The sequence below is a fragment of the Haemaphysalis longicornis genome, unplaced genomic scaffold (genome assembly GCF_048455015.1).
Source record: "Haemaphysalis longicornis isolate Haplotype H1 unplaced genomic scaffold, Haemaphysalis longicornis Haplotype H1 scaffold_12, whole genome shotgun sequence".
In the NCBI taxonomy this organism is placed as follows: domain Eukaryota; kingdom Metazoa; phylum Arthropoda; class Arachnida; order Ixodida; family Ixodidae; genus Haemaphysalis; species Haemaphysalis longicornis.
The window spans coordinates 64727326-64744837 of record NW_027526225.1 but is presented as its reverse complement, the minus strand read 5'-3'; the positions used below and the strand labels follow the sequence as shown (position 1 = coordinate 64744837).

The 17512-nt window shown below is 49.8% G+C and overlaps 1 protein-coding gene and 1 pseudogene across 3 annotated transcripts in view; one reads left to right on the top strand and one right to left on the bottom strand.

Moving 5' to 3' along the window:
• Window positions 1-1772: 1772 nt before the first annotated feature.
• The window catches only part of LOC144161998 (uncharacterized), a 44362-nt gene continuing 28622 nt past the window's right edge, over window positions 1773-17512 (bottom strand). The window contains exon 2 of one of the 2 annotated variants that reach the window (XM_077692536.1): window positions 1773-2496. In XM_077692536.1, the coding sequence (XP_077548662.1) occupies window positions 2120-2496 (377 nt within the window). In that variant the 3' untranslated portion in view covers window positions 1773-2119. Of the gene's footprint in view, window positions 2497-4763; window positions 4819-17512 lie in introns of those variants that run through there. The other variant, XR_013320558.1, reaches the window with a different exon arrangement.
• LOC144161999 (sodium-dependent multivitamin transporter-like) overlaps window positions 12652-17512 on the top strand; it is a 28483-nt pseudogene continuing 23622 nt past the window's right edge. Inside the window, exons 1-2 of the transcript XR_013320559.1 lie at window positions 12652-12847; window positions 13907-14181. The product of XR_013320559.1 is annotated as a sodium-dependent multivitamin transporter-like (transcript). The remainder of the gene's footprint in view (window positions 12848-13906; window positions 14182-17512) is intronic.

Sequence of the window (17512 nt, the reverse complement as noted above, 5' to 3'; positions counted from 1 at the left end):
GCTTCTCGAGTTCGAGTGCTCGAAGTGGAGTGCACGGACGCAACTGATCGCATTTAACTGACACACTGTTTATCGCGCCTGGAAGGCGCCAGTGCGCGGGAGCTCGCTAGATCGGCGTCGGAAAAAAAGTGGGTGGCGATTAAGATGCTCGCAAATGCAATATTTGGGTGCAGCATCAGTGCGCTGAGGCAGCACTCACTCGTGGGTTCTCTCGACGGCAGTCTCGATGATGATGATGAGTCTTTGAGTCGGCGGCGCGAAGTGCGTCTGAGGCAGGGACCGCGAACTGCGTCTTAAGCGAACGCCCATCATAGTCACGCGCACGCCCCCGTCACGTTCTCACCAAGCGTCGCGCCGTCGAGCGCCTCGTGCGGGCAGCGCATACTGCCCCCTCCCCTCCCCCACGGCACACTTTCGGAGAGCGCTGGCTCCGCCGCGGCGAACCGCCCTCCCTCCCCAATTTCGTGACACTCTTCTCCGTTGGTTTCTGTCATCGTTCGCTTTTTCTTTCATTCGTTGGTCTTGCCTTCGTTCGCTCAATTACGACGGCGACGCGGCTCAGCCCAGAGACGGCCGCCAAAGGGCTGCGCCCTAGAAGCTCACGCGGCGTACCCGTTTCACGTATCGCCTCACAGGCGTCACAGGTGTGTGGCCTTGGGCAGCGGTTGATGCGGCGTTGTTGCCACGGGCAGCGAATCAGCGATACGTCAAAAAGCATTTCTTGTTTCGCTGGGAGCAAATTAGAAAAGTCCAAGCCAGCCCCCTTGACCAGCTTTTGTCGGCTTCAGCTATGGCTTGCAGGCGTATAAGCTACCGCTGCCAGCGTGAGAGCGCCTAGACCGTACCGGTTCTTCGCTCCCACTCTGTTACGTAATGGCTACGTCACGAAAAATGAAAGGAAAACGGGAGAAAGAAACGCCAGCTTTATTTAGTTATTTCTCAGGAAATAAGGCATCGTTGCTTATCGAACAAAAGCTGAGAGTGCTACAAAAACTATGATCTTTCAGTTAAAACAAAATTACATTCAGCCGTTAGTGTCCCTTTAACCTTGGTTGGAGGTGGTAATGGCACTTCTGTGTATTATCCCGTTGAATTTTTAAAATGTGCAGGGGCAGGCAGCCACCAGCTTGCTCCACCGCGCGTCAGCAACCCGCACAGGACCCTAAAGTACCCACTTGTTGCATTATATAATTGATGTGCATTCATAGGGCACCCACCGCGGTCGCTCAGGCCACTATGGCGTTGTGCTGCTGATCCCAAGGACGTGGGTTTGATCCCGGCAGCGGTGGCTGCGTTTCTGATGGAGGCGAAAAGCGAAAACGCCCGTATGTCGAGATTTCGGCGCACGTTAAAGATCCCCAGGTGGTCAAAATTAATCCCGAGCCCTCCATTACGGCGCACTTCATAGCGTAGGTGTACCCCGGCGCGTTAAATCGAACGGTTCTTTAGGTAGCTGTAACGAAGTTTTTCGCGTGTTTTTAAACAAAAGCATACATTGCTCACCTTCCGAGAAATTAAATCGTGACGCATCTTTCAGAGTTGCTGTAAACACATATGAAAGCGTTTAAGTAACGCTTACATGAAGCAATAGAAAGCGTTAGAATATACTGTGTTCGATCAAAAGATACTCGTCTCGCACTCCCCGCCACTATCTGTCTACATTGAGGATTCTTTCATTAGGTCCACCAACCCCGCTTCGCTAGGTTGCGATCATGAAGACAAAACGCAACTTTGTTCATTTCGAAAGAACAAGCTTTGGTAAATATTTTTTTTTATTAAAGAAGCAAGGAATACTTAAAACACTTTCAAATTTCGGGCTCTAAAAACACGTAATGTGAGTTGGAGTGACGTATTATAGGCAAGCAATAAAAACATAGTTATCAGGGAATATAACGCAGGATAGCATTCAAGTAGTATAATCAAAGAGAACCGGAGGCCGCACTTGAACTGCCCGTTCATGTTTCTTGCCAGTGGCTTTGGTCGCCGGCCGACAATCGCACGAGCAATAATAACTGACCTCGTAGTGAAATTGCCGGGAGGTGGCTAAGAAGTCGCCGCTGCCTCATATCTTTCTCTTAACATATCGATTGTTTGTTCGAAGCTTGCGATAAAACTGGAATCACTGTTCATTGGTATCACTGTTCACTGGTATCACTGGCAAAACAGTCAGTTTTTTAGTGGCCCAAGCTTTTATTTGGTCTTCACGGCTCTTTAGAAAGCGATCAATATACGGTACTTCACAATAAGGAAAAGTATGGAAGGTTCTGAACATTAGCTCCTGCCTTGAGGTCCTCGCAGCTTTCCCAGCGCTGTCATGGCCATTGCGGTTCTTGAGGATGAGCCATCGCGGAGACTTGACCGAGAAGTGTCCCGCGCACACGTGCACCACGGAGCAGAGGAAGCAGACGGCGCCCGGCGTCCTCCAGTCGACGAAGTGGCCCACGGTGTACGACAGCATGATGCCCATGGTGATGGCTGCAGCTGCAGCATGCCGCCCTGGGAGACAAGGGAACAATCGCCATCAACGTGATTCTGTTGTAACCCCTTCAAAGTAACAACGTTGATCCTCGTTGTCCCAGTGGTGTGGTCAAACAAATAGGTTTGAATAAACCAGGGTTGCCATTCAGGATCGGAAAGTCGTGGTGCGACTCGCTAGCTCCCTCTGTAGTTCGCACCCTGGAGGATGGTGAGGGTACCCACCATAATGGCTGGGTGATCATAGGCGTGAGCAGTATGGTTTTGTCGTGGCTTACATGCCGCGAGTGCAGTTTTTATGACGGAGGAAAAATAGAAACGTCATTTATCCCGGCGTCGACGCACGCTAAAGATCACAGTGGCTCTATACTCGCAACCATTAATTTAATTTTACCTTTTTGAACCCTGGATGCGCCAGAAGCGTTGGGAGAAAGACGCCTCTCTTCGCAAACCAGGAAGGTGACGGGGAGTGCATGGCGAGTTGAAGCGTCATGGTACGAGTATTGTGTATGTGCACTATTGGGGATGTGTATGAGTGTACAAAGTGTGTGTCTGTTTATGCTTTTTACTTGTACGCGGGCGTCGGCTTATCTATACGTCAGGAATTCGTTACTCAACACCTTCGAATTGAACTTCGCATGTATACTGTGTGCGCACGAATGTGTGTACGCACGCACACACGCGCACACACTGTAATGCTGCACAAAGTATTGCTCAGCGTGGTGCTAGTAGACACACATGCACGCGCATAGGGAGGGAAAAAAGAACAAACGCAAGGAAGGGCTCAAGAAAGATTCCTACGGATGACTACAGATGGTGGGAAGGCAACGAAAACACAAGCACGCAACCCTCTCAAAACCCAGCAGACCGCCTCTTCCCATCATCCGTCGTCGTACAGACGGTATCTTACTTCGCGTCGAACGACTACTGTTTACTTGGAAATTGACAAGCCTTGAAACCTGCGTGCGACTGCAGCAGGTGTCCGCTAATTTGAAATGTTCTCAGCAACACTTGCTGTTAATGAGTTGTGAGCCGCGAAAGCTGCGTGTGGCTGCACCTGCTGTTTTGTACGCTTTTGTCGTGCTAGTATTTTTTTTCTCTTCCTAGCGAGATGTCTGTGGACAATGCCGAACGTTTGTCACGCAGTTTTTCACGTGTGCATGTATGCGAGTTCGCGTGTTTTTTCGTGCATGCGTGCGTGCGTGTGTATGTATGTGCGTTATTTTGTCTCTTTAAAACGACAATGTTATAAATACGCATAGGAGCCACCTGTTTGGACTCGGGCCGAACGTCAACCAATAATATTTTTTGAAGAGTATGCTGTTTCTCTAGTTTTTTACGGCAACCGATGATTAAAACTTCCTTTGGACAAGGTAGCGGCCTCAGACCACTGCCAACGTTTTGACAAGCGAACTTGTCTTTGTCAAAGAATCTTGTCGCTGGTCTGAGGCCGCTACCTTGTCCAAAGTTAAATTATATATCTTGTGAATATCATCTTCATCGCATGCAGGTTCGGGCTGCAACACTACGGAATAAACGTCGCGCTGCACCTGTCTCTCAAGGCCCCCTGAGTACATATATTGTAAGCATTAGGGATGTGTTTTCGGGATATTCATATGTGAAGACAGTATCATCAATCATTACCATATCCATTGTGGGCACCAAGGGGTTCGCTTCCCGATCGCTCATGGCTTGTCCCGAATGGCCATTATCATCTGTGAACAGAGGCTACGGCGTTGCGCTGCTGAACCCAAGGACGCGGGTTCGACCCCGGTCGAGGAGGCGCCTTTTATGATTCAGTCGAAAAGCGAGAATGCCTGTGTGTTGAGATTTCGGCGCACACGTTAAAGATCCCCAGGTGGCCGAAATTAATCCGAAGCCCTCCACTAGGCTGCCTCATAGACCAAGTGTAGCTTCAGAGCGTTAAACGCCATAATAATTAATTGGTACCATAGTTTCTCGGTGCGTAGTCAAGGTGATCTCGGCGATCTAGGCGGGCACGCAGAGCGAGACGGCTCCAGCGGCGACGTCTTTCACGAAGCGGCCGCACAGCAGGAACACGCCCGAGCCGGCGGCAAAGATGACGGCTCGCTCAGTATGAAAGTACATGAAATACAAGTAGCTTGAAATACAATACAAGTACATGAAATACAAGTACATGTAAATACAAGTACATGTACATGTAAGTACAAGTACGTGTAGATACAAGTTCAAGTAAATACAGGTGCATGAAATACGAATACATGAAATGAAAGTAGCATGAAATACGGACTACCTATCAGGCCCACGCGGCGTCCCGTCACTTGGCTGTCCACAGCGCCGGCCGGGAGCAGAGAGCTCAGCCTTGTGTGGGGGAGAAACGAAGACGGAACGATTGACAGAGTACAGCATCAGTGCACGCAAACATAGCATCGGTACGGAAGGCAGCTTCGGGCCGGTAGCAATTATATCAACTTTATCGCGAACTTCAAACAAGTGGCGGAGATATGAAGGGAAACAGACGAAGCAGTGGCGACTCCCCGGTAGCTTTCAGTGACGTCACTGTGACGTCACAAAATATTGTTCGTGCCATTGGCGGCCGCCGACCAAAGCCACCGCCAAGAATCATGACTGCGCACGTGCGGCGCGTGCTGACAACGCGCGTCCCCATTCTTCCCCAGCCGTACCGTCGCTTGTTCTCCACCGTTTTTCTGCTAGCCTCAGAGTGGCTTCACACAAGGATCACACGCATTTTATTGCACGGCTACTTTATTGCAGGCATTTTATTGGCAGATGGGCTACCAAGGGAGCGAGAGCGAGAAATTCACTTATGGCGCGGGACACGAATTCGTTGGCCATTGTTTAGGATGAGCTCTTCAGCTTTGCGTGCGCTCTGATGGGGCGCTTCTAGGTGTCCACGATGTATCCGGCCGACCGTTATGGCACCAACTATCTGGGGTCTTCGGGTGACGCACTGTCGCAGTGCGCCCGCGAGGCACGTCTGTAGTCGGCTCAGGGCGATATTATCAGTAGGCGGCCAAAGATGAGTATTGGTCGTCGGGTGCTGCCGACCAGCGTCACGTCACGCCGAAAACTGCACCGGAGTCCCCATCGTGCGTCCGAAACGATGAGAGTGACCAGGCGCTTCCAGGCGCTTCCTGCGAAGCTGCAAGGCATGGTGTATCGAAAGCCAGTTGGTTGCCATTCAGGAATTTCTTGGGGCCATAACACGTCCGGCAACGCGTCCGGTGCGGTTTGATGATCGAGGAGGGCAGCCGGTGATGCCATCTAAGCAAGCGGCATGCCCTCTGGTCCGCAAGTGGCGATGCTCGTTAAAGGAGCACTGACACCAATTTTCGGCGTTAATATTATTGCACAGTTCGCTTCCTTCACTCAACAGAATACCCTGGCTGAAATATGAGCGGCCTGCGACGCGAAGAACACAGTTCAATTGGATCGCATTTATCGCGCCGACGGAGCAGCGCGCGGAGCGGCACTCAGCAAATGGACATCAGCCGTGACATCACTCCAGGAGAGGAAAAAGAAGTGACGCGACAGCGCTCGTCAAAAACTCGTGACGTCACTTCACGCGTGCGGCCCCACGAGCGGCGAGCGGGCGCAACACCCTCTCAAGCGGACGCCGGTGACGTCCGCACAAAGCGGTGAGGTCAAACCGGGAGGCTGTCATATGCGCCGTTCGGGATGAAAGCGCGGTAATTTGAATCAAACGATTTTCAGGCCGTTTAGTGCAATTAACTATCGCGCGCTGAAGTATTTGAAGTGCTGTTTCAGGTTGGCCAGACCATTAAGCATCGATAAAAGCAATAAAAGTGTAACATAAAATTTTCGTGTCAGTGCTCTAAGAGGTTCAATTGGGAGGCACGCTCGCGAGTAGCAGTGAGGTTCGGACCGAGGGCTACAAAACTGGACAGGTGATCACACTGAAGAGCCGGTGCTCTAGCCGTAAGTGAAAACGCTGAAGCTAGGGCTGAGGGAGCTGATTGGCGTGCCCATTGCGTGCTCGTAGCACTCGGTGTGTGCTCCGGGAGGGAGCTGGTAAGAACAAACACATCGCGAGTGGCGAAGATACCTGGAAGCCATAGACGGATATGTCGAAAGTTCATTTCCGCCACCTTGGCGCTGTTCGCGGATCTAGCGTGGTCACTGGTCAGCATGGTGATCTGTGCGTGCGTGAAGTCAGGGGCCTCGGGGCGTGACTGACGGAACTTTCTGCCGGGGCTGACTCAGCGAGGCCTGTGAGAGCATAAGAAGGAATGGCGCTAATAGATGTCTGGTCTACGCGATTTTGAATGATTCGCATTTATTCCGAGACGTCTTGTGGGGCGGCGAAATAATCGAGGTTGTCAGCTGAGAGTCTGGACGAAATTGCCTCTTTAAAGAGAACGGGTCCTCCACAAGATCAAAGGGCACGTGCGTCAATGTCTTATCACTGATCAGGTCCTCGAGCAGTGAGTCAAGCTTGAACAAAAGTTCTGTCACAATTCTACAAAGAAAGTGGTGGCGGCTTTGGAATTCACCCTTGCGACCATGCGCACTCGCCAAATGAGCAGACTGTGACAGCTGACAAGAAAAACAGTTTGCAAGCTGGTAGGCCTGACGTCGGTTGTGGCATGGCTGAACATTTCACTGGGATTTTTTTAACAGCGAAGTCACTTATTGGCGGTCGCTGCTCGCGACAGCATCTTCCGCCACTCTTGGACGTTGCGCGTGCCTAGGAAGTATCGGTAAGTCAAACACAGGGTTCCACCGCGGTTCAGAGAGTGTTTTTACGGTCACCCCCGCTTCGGAAAGCGCCACCTCGCATTGCTCAGTTCACCTGCAGGCCATTTACGCTTGGGTGAAGGGATGTGCGCGTTAAATGCTTCATCGTGTCCTGCTCGGCACTGGTATACTCAGTGAACCACTGACCTCTACTAGTTTTGCTCCCCTAGTGGAGGTCAGTGCAGCGAACGTCCATTTGCCACGATGTTTCCGAGCTCTCGCTAGTTAATTCCATTCGGGGAGCCCGCGGCTCTCCCTGAAAGCGTTCGGATGGTCGCGCCCGATGCAACCGCGCAGTAGAACGTCATCTCAGTGACTCTTTACAGCCGCCATTACTACTGGTAATGAGGATATTTACTCTGCAGAAGTACTTTAAAGTGTGTGTCTTCGCCAGTCCACTCGCCAACAACGAGATTATCCCCGCGCAAGGCTCCACCCGCCACCGCTATTTTTACTGAAAACTTCTTCTGTACCATTATTTATGGAAAGTTTAGCCGGAAAATCTAGCTAGTGACCCCTGACCTGTTTGCCTCCAAAACATTGTTCGGATGGATGGTGCAAGGCACATGCGCCATCCGCAGCACGACCACTACCGGGGTCATTTCCATTTCGAGGCAAAAAAGTAGATCCTCGAAGTCACCGGGAAGGACGGCTAGAAGTGTCTTGGATGGGGACCGACGCCGCCACAGCTCTGGCGTTAAAAGTTCTGCCGTTCAGCTAAATGATGCCAGCGTTACCCCCGGAGTAAGCCACAAAGATAAAAGCTCCTCTCCGCCAGGAGCGCCACTGTGTGGATAAGGCGAAAAAAGACTTTGGATAAATTTGTTTATGACTTCTTAGTCAGGAAATCCACGGGTGGTCCTGGCGCCGGCCGTTCCGTCAACCTAAACGGTCTTGTCGACGGGGCGTGTAATGGACAACACACACTCCCTACTGCTCACAAAAAGGGTTTGGATTGAGTAGCTAGCACGGCATGTATCAGACCCGAGTTTCCGCCCCTGGATGTTGGCTGAGGCAACGGAGGAAGAGAGGCCAGTTGCGCGATGGCGGCGGTGGTCGAAGAACAGCTGCTCGATCCCAACGAGCTAGCTGGGCAGGCCCTTACCCCCGTGCTCTCGCGAGCCGCGCTTCTGCTATTGACAACAATACTTATCTTTACCGCATCCGCTGCTTGAGGCAGATGGCAGAAGATGACAAAACAAACGCGTGTGCTGAGCCCAAAGGCACCGCAACTAACCTTCGAAAGAATGAACTGTCGACAAGGCCAGGCGAACCATGCGCGGTCGAAATTCGAAAAAAAAAATGTTCTATTGTTGTAGCCGTTGAAGAAGAGGACACCAAGCGAAAGCAGGAAACTGTGACTAACCTTTCTGACTGCAGAGCATAGACATGTACGGGACCAGTATGGAATATTTTTAGCGTTTTCGCTCAACCGTTTTGAGTGGGATCCGTGTCCACGTGCATGATAAACACAACCAGGATTAATTTCGACCAGGCATGGTAGCAACAGCGGACGGAGGCTCTTTGCATGGGAACAGTACAGAATTGGAAAAGGCGTAAAAATTAGGAAGGGAGCTCGGGAGGAATCAAGAGAAAATAAAAAGGGAAATATGGGCTTTATGGTGGTTTTATGTTCTGGCTTTCGTTTCTTCTAAAACGCTGCTGGCAATCAATGAAGATTTGCATCCTTCGCCACTGCTTTGTTTTCGTTGCGGTTGTCGTGCTAGAAACTGCTGGATTTGAACGCCTTTAGACGCCAGTTTTTCTAGTGGTCGCAAAGACAAATAGCGGGCACAAAATATCTATGAAAATTTTAACATAGCGGTAAAAATTCGAAGTACGTGCGCAAGCAGAAGCTTGCAGTTGTGATCGCACCTCGCGAGGGCGTGCGCACTCATCTAAAAGAGAAGTATGAATACCAACTCTCATGCCTTTTTCTGCCCATCGCCTCTGCCGCAAATGCTCAAATTTCGCCTATACAAAACGCACAGTCTACGCGGTATGAAAAAAAAAAAAAAGAAGAAAAAAAGGAACAAACTATTGATTATCGGGATCAACTAATAATCTTAGAAGTACCCATATATGCTGTATATAAGGAAATGTGACAATCAACTAGCGTTTAGAAACAACCATGTAAGCAAAGGTGGAGAAAGTATTCTTGTTTTTTTTTTTTTTTTTTTGTTCGTGGGTGGTTAATACTTTTCTATTTCCAAGCGGGCCCGGATTGGTTGAGGTATTCAGCTACTGAGAGAAAGCTGGCGGGCTACATCTCCACCCGCGAGAGGTGTTATTATGATAAACGCAAAAATGCACGTCTCTACTTTACAGCATTCTGTTTGCGTACCAAGGAAGTTCAATTTAACCAAGGGGTCCCAGGCGGATGAAATTTTAGTGAACATACGATTTATTCGTGTTTATCTCTTGCGTTGTCGATGCGGGAAAAATCGAAAGGTATTTGCACACGTCTTTTTCTAGCAACAAGAAAACACAAATACAGTCTGCACCAAATGAAGCATACTTGATTGATTGATTGCAGGGTTTAACGCGCCGACGCAACGCAGGCGATGAGGCGCGCCGTAGTGGAGGGCTCCGGATTAATTTTGACCACCTGGGGATCTTTAACGTGCGCCGAAATCTCGTGCACACGGGCGTTTTTGCTTTTCGCCTCCATCAGAAAAGCGGCCGCCGCGGCAGGGAATCGAACCCGCGACCTCGTGCTCAGCAGCGCAACGCCTTAGCCACTGAGCCACCGCGGCGGGTAAATGAAGCATACTCCTCCTTATGAAAAAGCCGCTGACGTGCATCAATTACCCAGACTTTTGTGGACTCGGCCCTTGCGGAAATTCACAATCCAACATAGAGCACGCTGTTCAATGCACTCGACTTGTCGTTTCCGTGACAAGGATGAAGACAGGTACAATAATAGTCTGTGTTAGTGTCCCAACATCGATTTTACCAAACAGCGCCAAACACACTGCATGTAGACTGTTCAAAACAAGTGGAGACTGCGCATGTACTGGCATACAGTTGTTTAAGCACTCCAAAGAGGCACTTAATTCTTTTTTACGTGGGTTACGCGCGAAAGCATGTGCATGGATAAATGTGTTGACGTAGCAGCCAACGGGCCCTGCATAGTAGGCCATCTGCCTCTGTTGACAGCTTGCACCGCCCTTATTCTATGCCCCACTACCGATGAAGTTTTCGAGAATTGTGGTTCGGTATGTCGACGTCGCAGCAAAATGGCGCGAGCTTCTCACGGCAACGGCAGCTATCATCGTCACTGGGCAATCCACATCTGTGGTCATGACGTGTGCTGACTGGTGGGCTAGTTGGTAGCATTATCGAATAACGAACTGGAATATCTGGCTGGCCATTAATAAGGGAAGATTGGAAACTTTAAGTGTGCTTGTTAAGTTTGTCTTAGTGGTGTTTGTGTTCACTCTTTTCAATACAACCTTCATTCGTTAGTAAGCACTGTGTCCGTGTCCCTTCTTTGAGTCCTGCTGTTGTGCTCTGTGCATGAAGATTGAATGGGCACAGCACATTGTTAGGCCTATATTCAGCATTAACGCTAACCGCAACGCTGACCCAGACGATGGGCCAAGCAACGCAAGACTCAGTACATGCCAAGCTGCACATACTGGTTGGAGACGTTAGAGAGAGAGAGAGAGAGAGAGAGAGAGAGAGAGAGAGAGAGAGAGAGAGAGAGAGAGAGAGAGAGAGAGAGAAACGTTTATTAGTAAAAAAGGAGGTGTCGCGATTGTCCTAGAGGTGGTGCCCTCCTTCCAAGGACCCAGACTCTTCTGCTCCTCTTGGGACTACAAGAATCAAGTCCTTCTGAGTCCCGAGTTGGAGCTGGCCAGAGTTGCCTGCCATAGCATGACCGTATTTGTGGTGTTGTTTCCTGAAGCGCAGGCCAATGTTGCATGAAATAAGTTGCAAGGCTTTCCGAATTTATAGCATGCGTTTGCGTGTGCTTGAGGGAACATTTTGTATAGCCGGGATTTGCTTGGGTAAGCATTTTTCTGGATCTGCCTCAGTGTTTGAGAAACCGAGCCAGAGAGGTTCTTGTACTGGTTGGGGAAAAGGGTTCGTGCACCTTTCTGGACGGTGAGGCATTGTCCAAAGACGCTTGGGAGGGCCTGCAGAATGCTAGGACTGTCGGCCGCGGGGTTAGTAAGATCTCACGCAGCCTGATCGACCTTCTCATTACCTCCATATCCTCGAGTCCTGGAGTCCAGACAAAGCGGTGGAACTGATTTGGTGGTTTTGGCTCTAGTTTCTTAAGATGTTTCTGAGTTCTTCCATTTATGATATTTTGGAATCCGTGACTGTTTGCCTTTCGTTCTTGTGCTGCCCATACCTTATTGCCAGGAGGATAGTGCCCGTTTCGGCTTCGTCAGCAGTGGTATGTGTTAGCATGATGCAATCTTTGATGGCTCCTTCATGATCGAGTATAACGAGGGAGGCATTGTTAGGCCTCGAAGCGTAATGTTAGGACTAAGGTCGGGCCGGCGCATAATCAATGAAGATGTCAGGCGGGCGCACACCCTCGTTCGCGGCCACATGACGCGTCACAGCCAATGGGTTTAATTTAAAGCGAAGCTTTAATTGCCTCTCCCCGCGGCCTTTTCGGGGGTTGCGGCTGGCTGCTGTTTCCTGACCGAATGCGCCGCTCTGCCCGGCGGCTCCTTGCCCGCCGTTCTGGTGGCGGGATGGAGCCTAAAATTACTACAAAACGTTCCCGCAGCGTCCAGGACATCCAACCTAAAAGAAATTTCGCACAGAACGGGAAGTGAACGTTTATTAAGTCTGCAGTAAAGCGCGCAGAACCACTTTCAGAAGCAACAAGCGGAACTAAAGTGCCCCGCGCACTTTCGTTTCAACGCAGTTGTGCCACGACGCCCTTGAAATAATTTCAAACGGCGCTGCTTGAACGCAGTTATGCAGTTCAGAACAGTGACATTATTAACGATGTAAACATCATCGAAGGATTCGCTTTACGTCGATTCCCGCATATGTGTGGTATCCACCAGCTTTTTTGGAACCGTTCAATGAGATTTTTGGTCCCGTCAACGTCACGCCGCCGGCGGCGGATTTGCCCAGAACATGCCATTGCTTTCACACTAAACGTCGTAGTGAAATAAAATACAGAGAACGAGCGCGGCGTCGTTCTCCGTTTCTTGTTTTCTTCGCGCTCCGGTTTTTGGCGTTTTTGGTCTCCCCGCGAAACCGTGTGGCCTCGCCCACTTCCTGTTTAGGGTAATTTAGCAGCGAAGTGGCACACCACGGCTTTAACACAGAAACAAAACCTGTTGCACAGCTGCTTAGGCGCATCTGCCTATAGCGGCTTGCTTTTGCTTCCAGAGCACCGGTAAACCGCGATGAAAAGCGCTCCAACTGTTTGAGCGAACTGTTCATGCCAACCAGATGCATCGAGGGAATAGCGCCAGTAAAGTAAATGTATAACTTGTCATTGAAAATTTGAAAACGTTTTCTGTTCTTCCGCAAGTCACAAGCTGTTGATCGCCAATAACGTCTGCGATGGCTAACTCCAGCGTAGGGATCTCAGATTACGTCATTTTCGTGTCCCTGTCGGCGCTGAGCCTGGGTAAGTAACAAAATATCATACTCCTAACTAGCAAGAGCCTTGCAGATGAAATGCTGTATGGTCTGCTCGGGTCGCATTGCAACCAATTAACAACAAAGGGAAAGATAGTAGAATAAATCACTCAATATTAGGTTAGGCAAGTAGATAAGATTGTAATAGATCCCCCAAAACATGGGAGATGCGAATAATTTAATTATTCGAATCAAGTAACAGTGATTTTATTAAAAAAATGTCCGCGGACAACTAGAGTCTCCTTCTGGGTTGGGTTGCGAAAGCATGGAGGTGCAGTTGAACGCCATAGACGACTTTATTTCACCTAGCATTGTGGAAGGGCTTTGTAATCCTACCGCGTAGGATGATTTGCTTCGCAATCCGCTTTAAAAAAAGCTTTCGCATGGCTTCGATCTGTCACCAGCGCGTTGCGCAGCTGCTCGTTCAGGACGTCGGGTAAATTACGTTAAAGAGAGTAAGTTACGGAAGAGTTAAATTACGATGGTGAATTTATCTCCTTGTCTATTCACTCATTCGGCTAAGTTCTCCCACTCCCTTCACCTGCGGTGTACTGGCGTGCCCTATTACCTCTCGTTACTGCCGAGTTTAAGCTCTCGCTATAGAACTCCTCGCGGCACGGAGAGAGAGAGAGAGAGAGAGAGAGAGAGAGAGAGAGAGAGAGAGAGAGAGAGAGAGAGAGAGAGAGAGAGAGAGAGAGAGAGAGAGAGAGAGAGAGAGAGAGAGAGAGAGAGAGAGAGAGAGAGAGAGAGAGAGAGAGAGAGAGAGAGAGAGAGAGACAAACGCTTTATTGGGCGTTCTGTGGTCTAAGGGTCTGTAGTGGCCCCCAGCTTGAGCCGAGTGGTGACTTCGGTAGCTCTGTTGACTACAGCAGTTTGCAGCTCTTGGTCTGAGCTCCCCAGAACCTTCTCCCACTGCTCTTCACAAGTAATTGAAGGAAACGGGTCTTTAGGACATCCCTACAGGATGTGAGGAAGGGTGGCGAGGGCACTACTTTCGAGTCACGGAGTGGAGCTTGCACCGCATGCATTTTTTCCCCGCCCAAACCAGGAACTGGCCTGTACCTCTCCCTTCGCAAGCGGGGTCGCCTCAAGACGCGAGATGAGGCGTTCCTGGGGAGCCGAACCATCCACGCGATTCCACTGGCCCTGTCGATGATGGCTTCCAACGTCACGGCTGTCGGCGTCATAGCCTTCGTGGCCCACTACTACCTGCATGGACTGCACACGCTCTGGAACATACCAGCCTTCATTCCAGCAGGACTGATCGTTACCTACGTTTTTCTACCAGTCCTGTATAAGCTGAAAGTCACCTCCATTTTCGAGGTAATATAATTAAGCCCCTTCAGTAAACAACAAACAAAAAACTAGATGTTCGTTCCACAACGTGAGCTCGTACATTCGCCCACAGCGTACGTGTTCTTACATCTACTACTTTCGTCCGTTTCATTACTGTGTCATTGCTTGTCGAGTTTTGTCACATTGTTTGTCTGATAATTATTTTCACTTTTTTGCCCACTTTAAGACGGCGAAATTACGCACGCTGTTCTGTCGTGACAGCTGTCAATCTTAGCTCGGTATAAGTCCTCTGGAAACTTTTATACGCGGCTTCATGCACCCAGGACCCCAATCTTCAATGTTCGTGCTTATGTACACTAAAGAGTAAAACTGAAAGTCGTATCAGCGAGGGGAATACGAGAAGTAGCGCACTACCAGGGAGCTACGCTCACTTATGCACGCTAGCAGTCGACGAGCCTCGAACGAGCCCAACTGCACCGGCACACACCGACTATCCTGGGTGTTGCTTAGCAACGCATTCTTTATTGTTCACTTGTAATTGTATCTCTTTCTGATCTGGGTTAGGAGGCTTCACACTCCCACAAAACTACGTTGCAGAAACGCTCTTTCACACCGATACTGTATTAGGCTAGCGTTCCCTATGTCTTTCGATGCCTTCATATCGAAACGCTATGCGGCCAAGCCAACAGTCTTTGTGGCGCGAGGCGTTCATAAAGCGAGGCGTGCTTACGTGTCAGTTTGTGCGCTTGTTTGCTCGTTTGAAATTTGTTTGAGTGCTTGCGTATAGGCGGCTAAAACTCCTGAGGCTCCCGTGCCTTTTGCCAGCGGGATGTGTTCTATAGAGTAACGCGATCGACAACGCGCTATTTAATGCGGCATAGGCGAAAAAGAACGGGCAGCGGCCCAATGCGTAGCAGGAAGATTGGAGGCATTGAAAGCATAAGGCGAATTCGAATCGCAAAGCCAAAGGCTGTGAAGCGGCAAGAGGACGATGTCCTTCGGGAATGCGGTGTGGAAGCAAAGTGTCGTAGGCGTCTAATTGCTTTCGTAGTTTGAACCCTTAGGAAGTGCTTAGGTTGTTTCAATCTGTTTTCCGGCATTAGGTTAGTTGCGGCGACACTACCTCTGTGGTCGCAGTCGGTGATTTCTATGCGGATGTGCCGGGACCAATCAGGTAGCGGTTCACACATATTTTTGTTAGAGGAATTCGGCTTACAATGCCGCACTGCTCCGACCCAACAAATCACCCAAGGCCGTACATGCATCGATTGGACATTATCTAAGAATATGTCTGCAGTTGCAAGTATGGCGATCAGTGTATATATTGGAGTTATAAGAAAGCCACTGTGACCGTCTTTACTAAGCAACGCGACTTCATGGCTTCGCGCGTTATTCATATTATGAGGGCGGAATGGCCCACAATTATTTGGCTGCTGCCGACGTATGCCATGGGTTTGAAACCCCGGCACATTAATTTCCCTATGGCAACCACGCATCCGTAAATGACAGGCTTCACATAAACTCGCGACATGAATCTTCAATGTAGGGGGCATGCACGTACAACGACCTTAATAAATGATCAAAGAATGGAAATAACCGTTGTGGTGCGTTCGTTGGACAACCATTATGAAGCTGTGCACAGGCTGAGGCTCTGATTCTTCCGCACGGATTCTACGTTTTTTAAACCGAATACCAAAGTGAAGTATCAGATAGACTTTGCGTGCGTTTGAGAAAAAAACAACATTTATTTGCCCAACATAGTTTTGAAGAAAAGGTGGCGGAGCCCCGTATCTCGTTTTAGACGGTGATTAGAAGTCCCGGCTCTGGCGGCGTCTTCGGCCCTGGCTCACGCATCATAACATTCCTAGCAGTTTTCGAGGAAATCCTTAGTTTTTTGGATTCGGTCTGTAGACTGAGCCATTTATATGCGTTTGGTTTCCCCGATGAACCACAGTTTTGCGTGTCTTCCCTTACCTTTAGTTTCACTGTGTTTCAAGAAGTACGAAGCGTAATTTCGTTAGAAAAGGTCGTTCCGCTGAGAGCAGAAAGCGACGAGGCGCACGCTTTCCGAGGCAAGAGTCCAGAAAGAACTACTCTACTGCCGCCAGCTCTTTCGATAGTGCTTATACAAACACGATCTCCTCGCTAGACCAAGTAATTGCTAAACACCGATGACGTACCTTATGGTAATTCTCTGCTTTCGAATTTTTGGTCTTCTAAAAAAAATTATTGGGAGTATATACCAGGTTGTGAAATCATTAGGCGAATTATGAGAAGGAAATATAGGCATGGGCTGGTCACGTAATGCGAATGAGGGACAACCGGTGGACCGTCCGTTTGACAGACTGGCTGCCAATAGACCGCAAACACACTAGGGGGTCGGCCGAGAACTCGTTGGTGAAATTGATTGATTGTAGGGTTTAACGCGCCGACGCAACGCAGGCGATGAGGCGCGCCGTAGTGGAGGGCTCCGGATTAATTTTGACCACCTGGGGATCTTTAACGTGCGCCGAAATCTCGTACAAACGGGCGTTTTTGCTTTTCTCCTCCATCAGAAAAGCGGCCGCCGCGGCCGGGAATCGAACCCGCGACCTCGTGCACAGCAGCGCAACGCCTTAGCCACTGAGCCACCGCGGCGGGTCTCGTTGGTGAAATGAGCTACGAAAATTTGGGGGTGAAAACATGGACTCATCCAGTGAACACTCGATAGGCGTGGCTGTAAATCTTTGGGGAGGCTTTCGTCCTGCAGTGGACACAAACACGCTCATCATGATGACGACGACGACGACGATGATGATGCTGCTGATATACCAGGTGCATTGCGTTGCACTCGCTGGAACATGACTGTTTTTTAAGTGCGAATGCACTTTATAAGCGACCCTGAATTCCGGTGACCGCCGTCCGTCCGCATAGCAACAGCTGCGGGTGCGCGCGCTCCTCGTCTTCCTTGGCAACGAGGGGAGATGGGCGCGCGCTGCCTGGCCGCTGACATGGCACATACCCACGTGGAGGATTGGCCAAGAATCGGGCGTGAGAAGGGCTAATGCACCCGCTTAAAGGAGTACTGACACGAAATTTCAAAGCTGAGATCCGCTCTAGCAATCAAGTACAACGACAACACAAATAGGTGTCTGTGAATAAATGCATCTTTCTTTCTTTGTAGTTGTGTGTGTGTGTGTGTGTGATCTCTCTTTCGCGAACATTACCGAACCGCGCAAATTCAACTCCTGCATTCGCACTTTCACATTCTTCCCCTCGGGGAAATGCGGGGAATTTTTTATTGGTTAAGCCTTAAGGAACAACTTGTTCAACGGGTGCTTTGCATTGTGCTTGCCGGAACATGGCTGGTCCGTCTTTG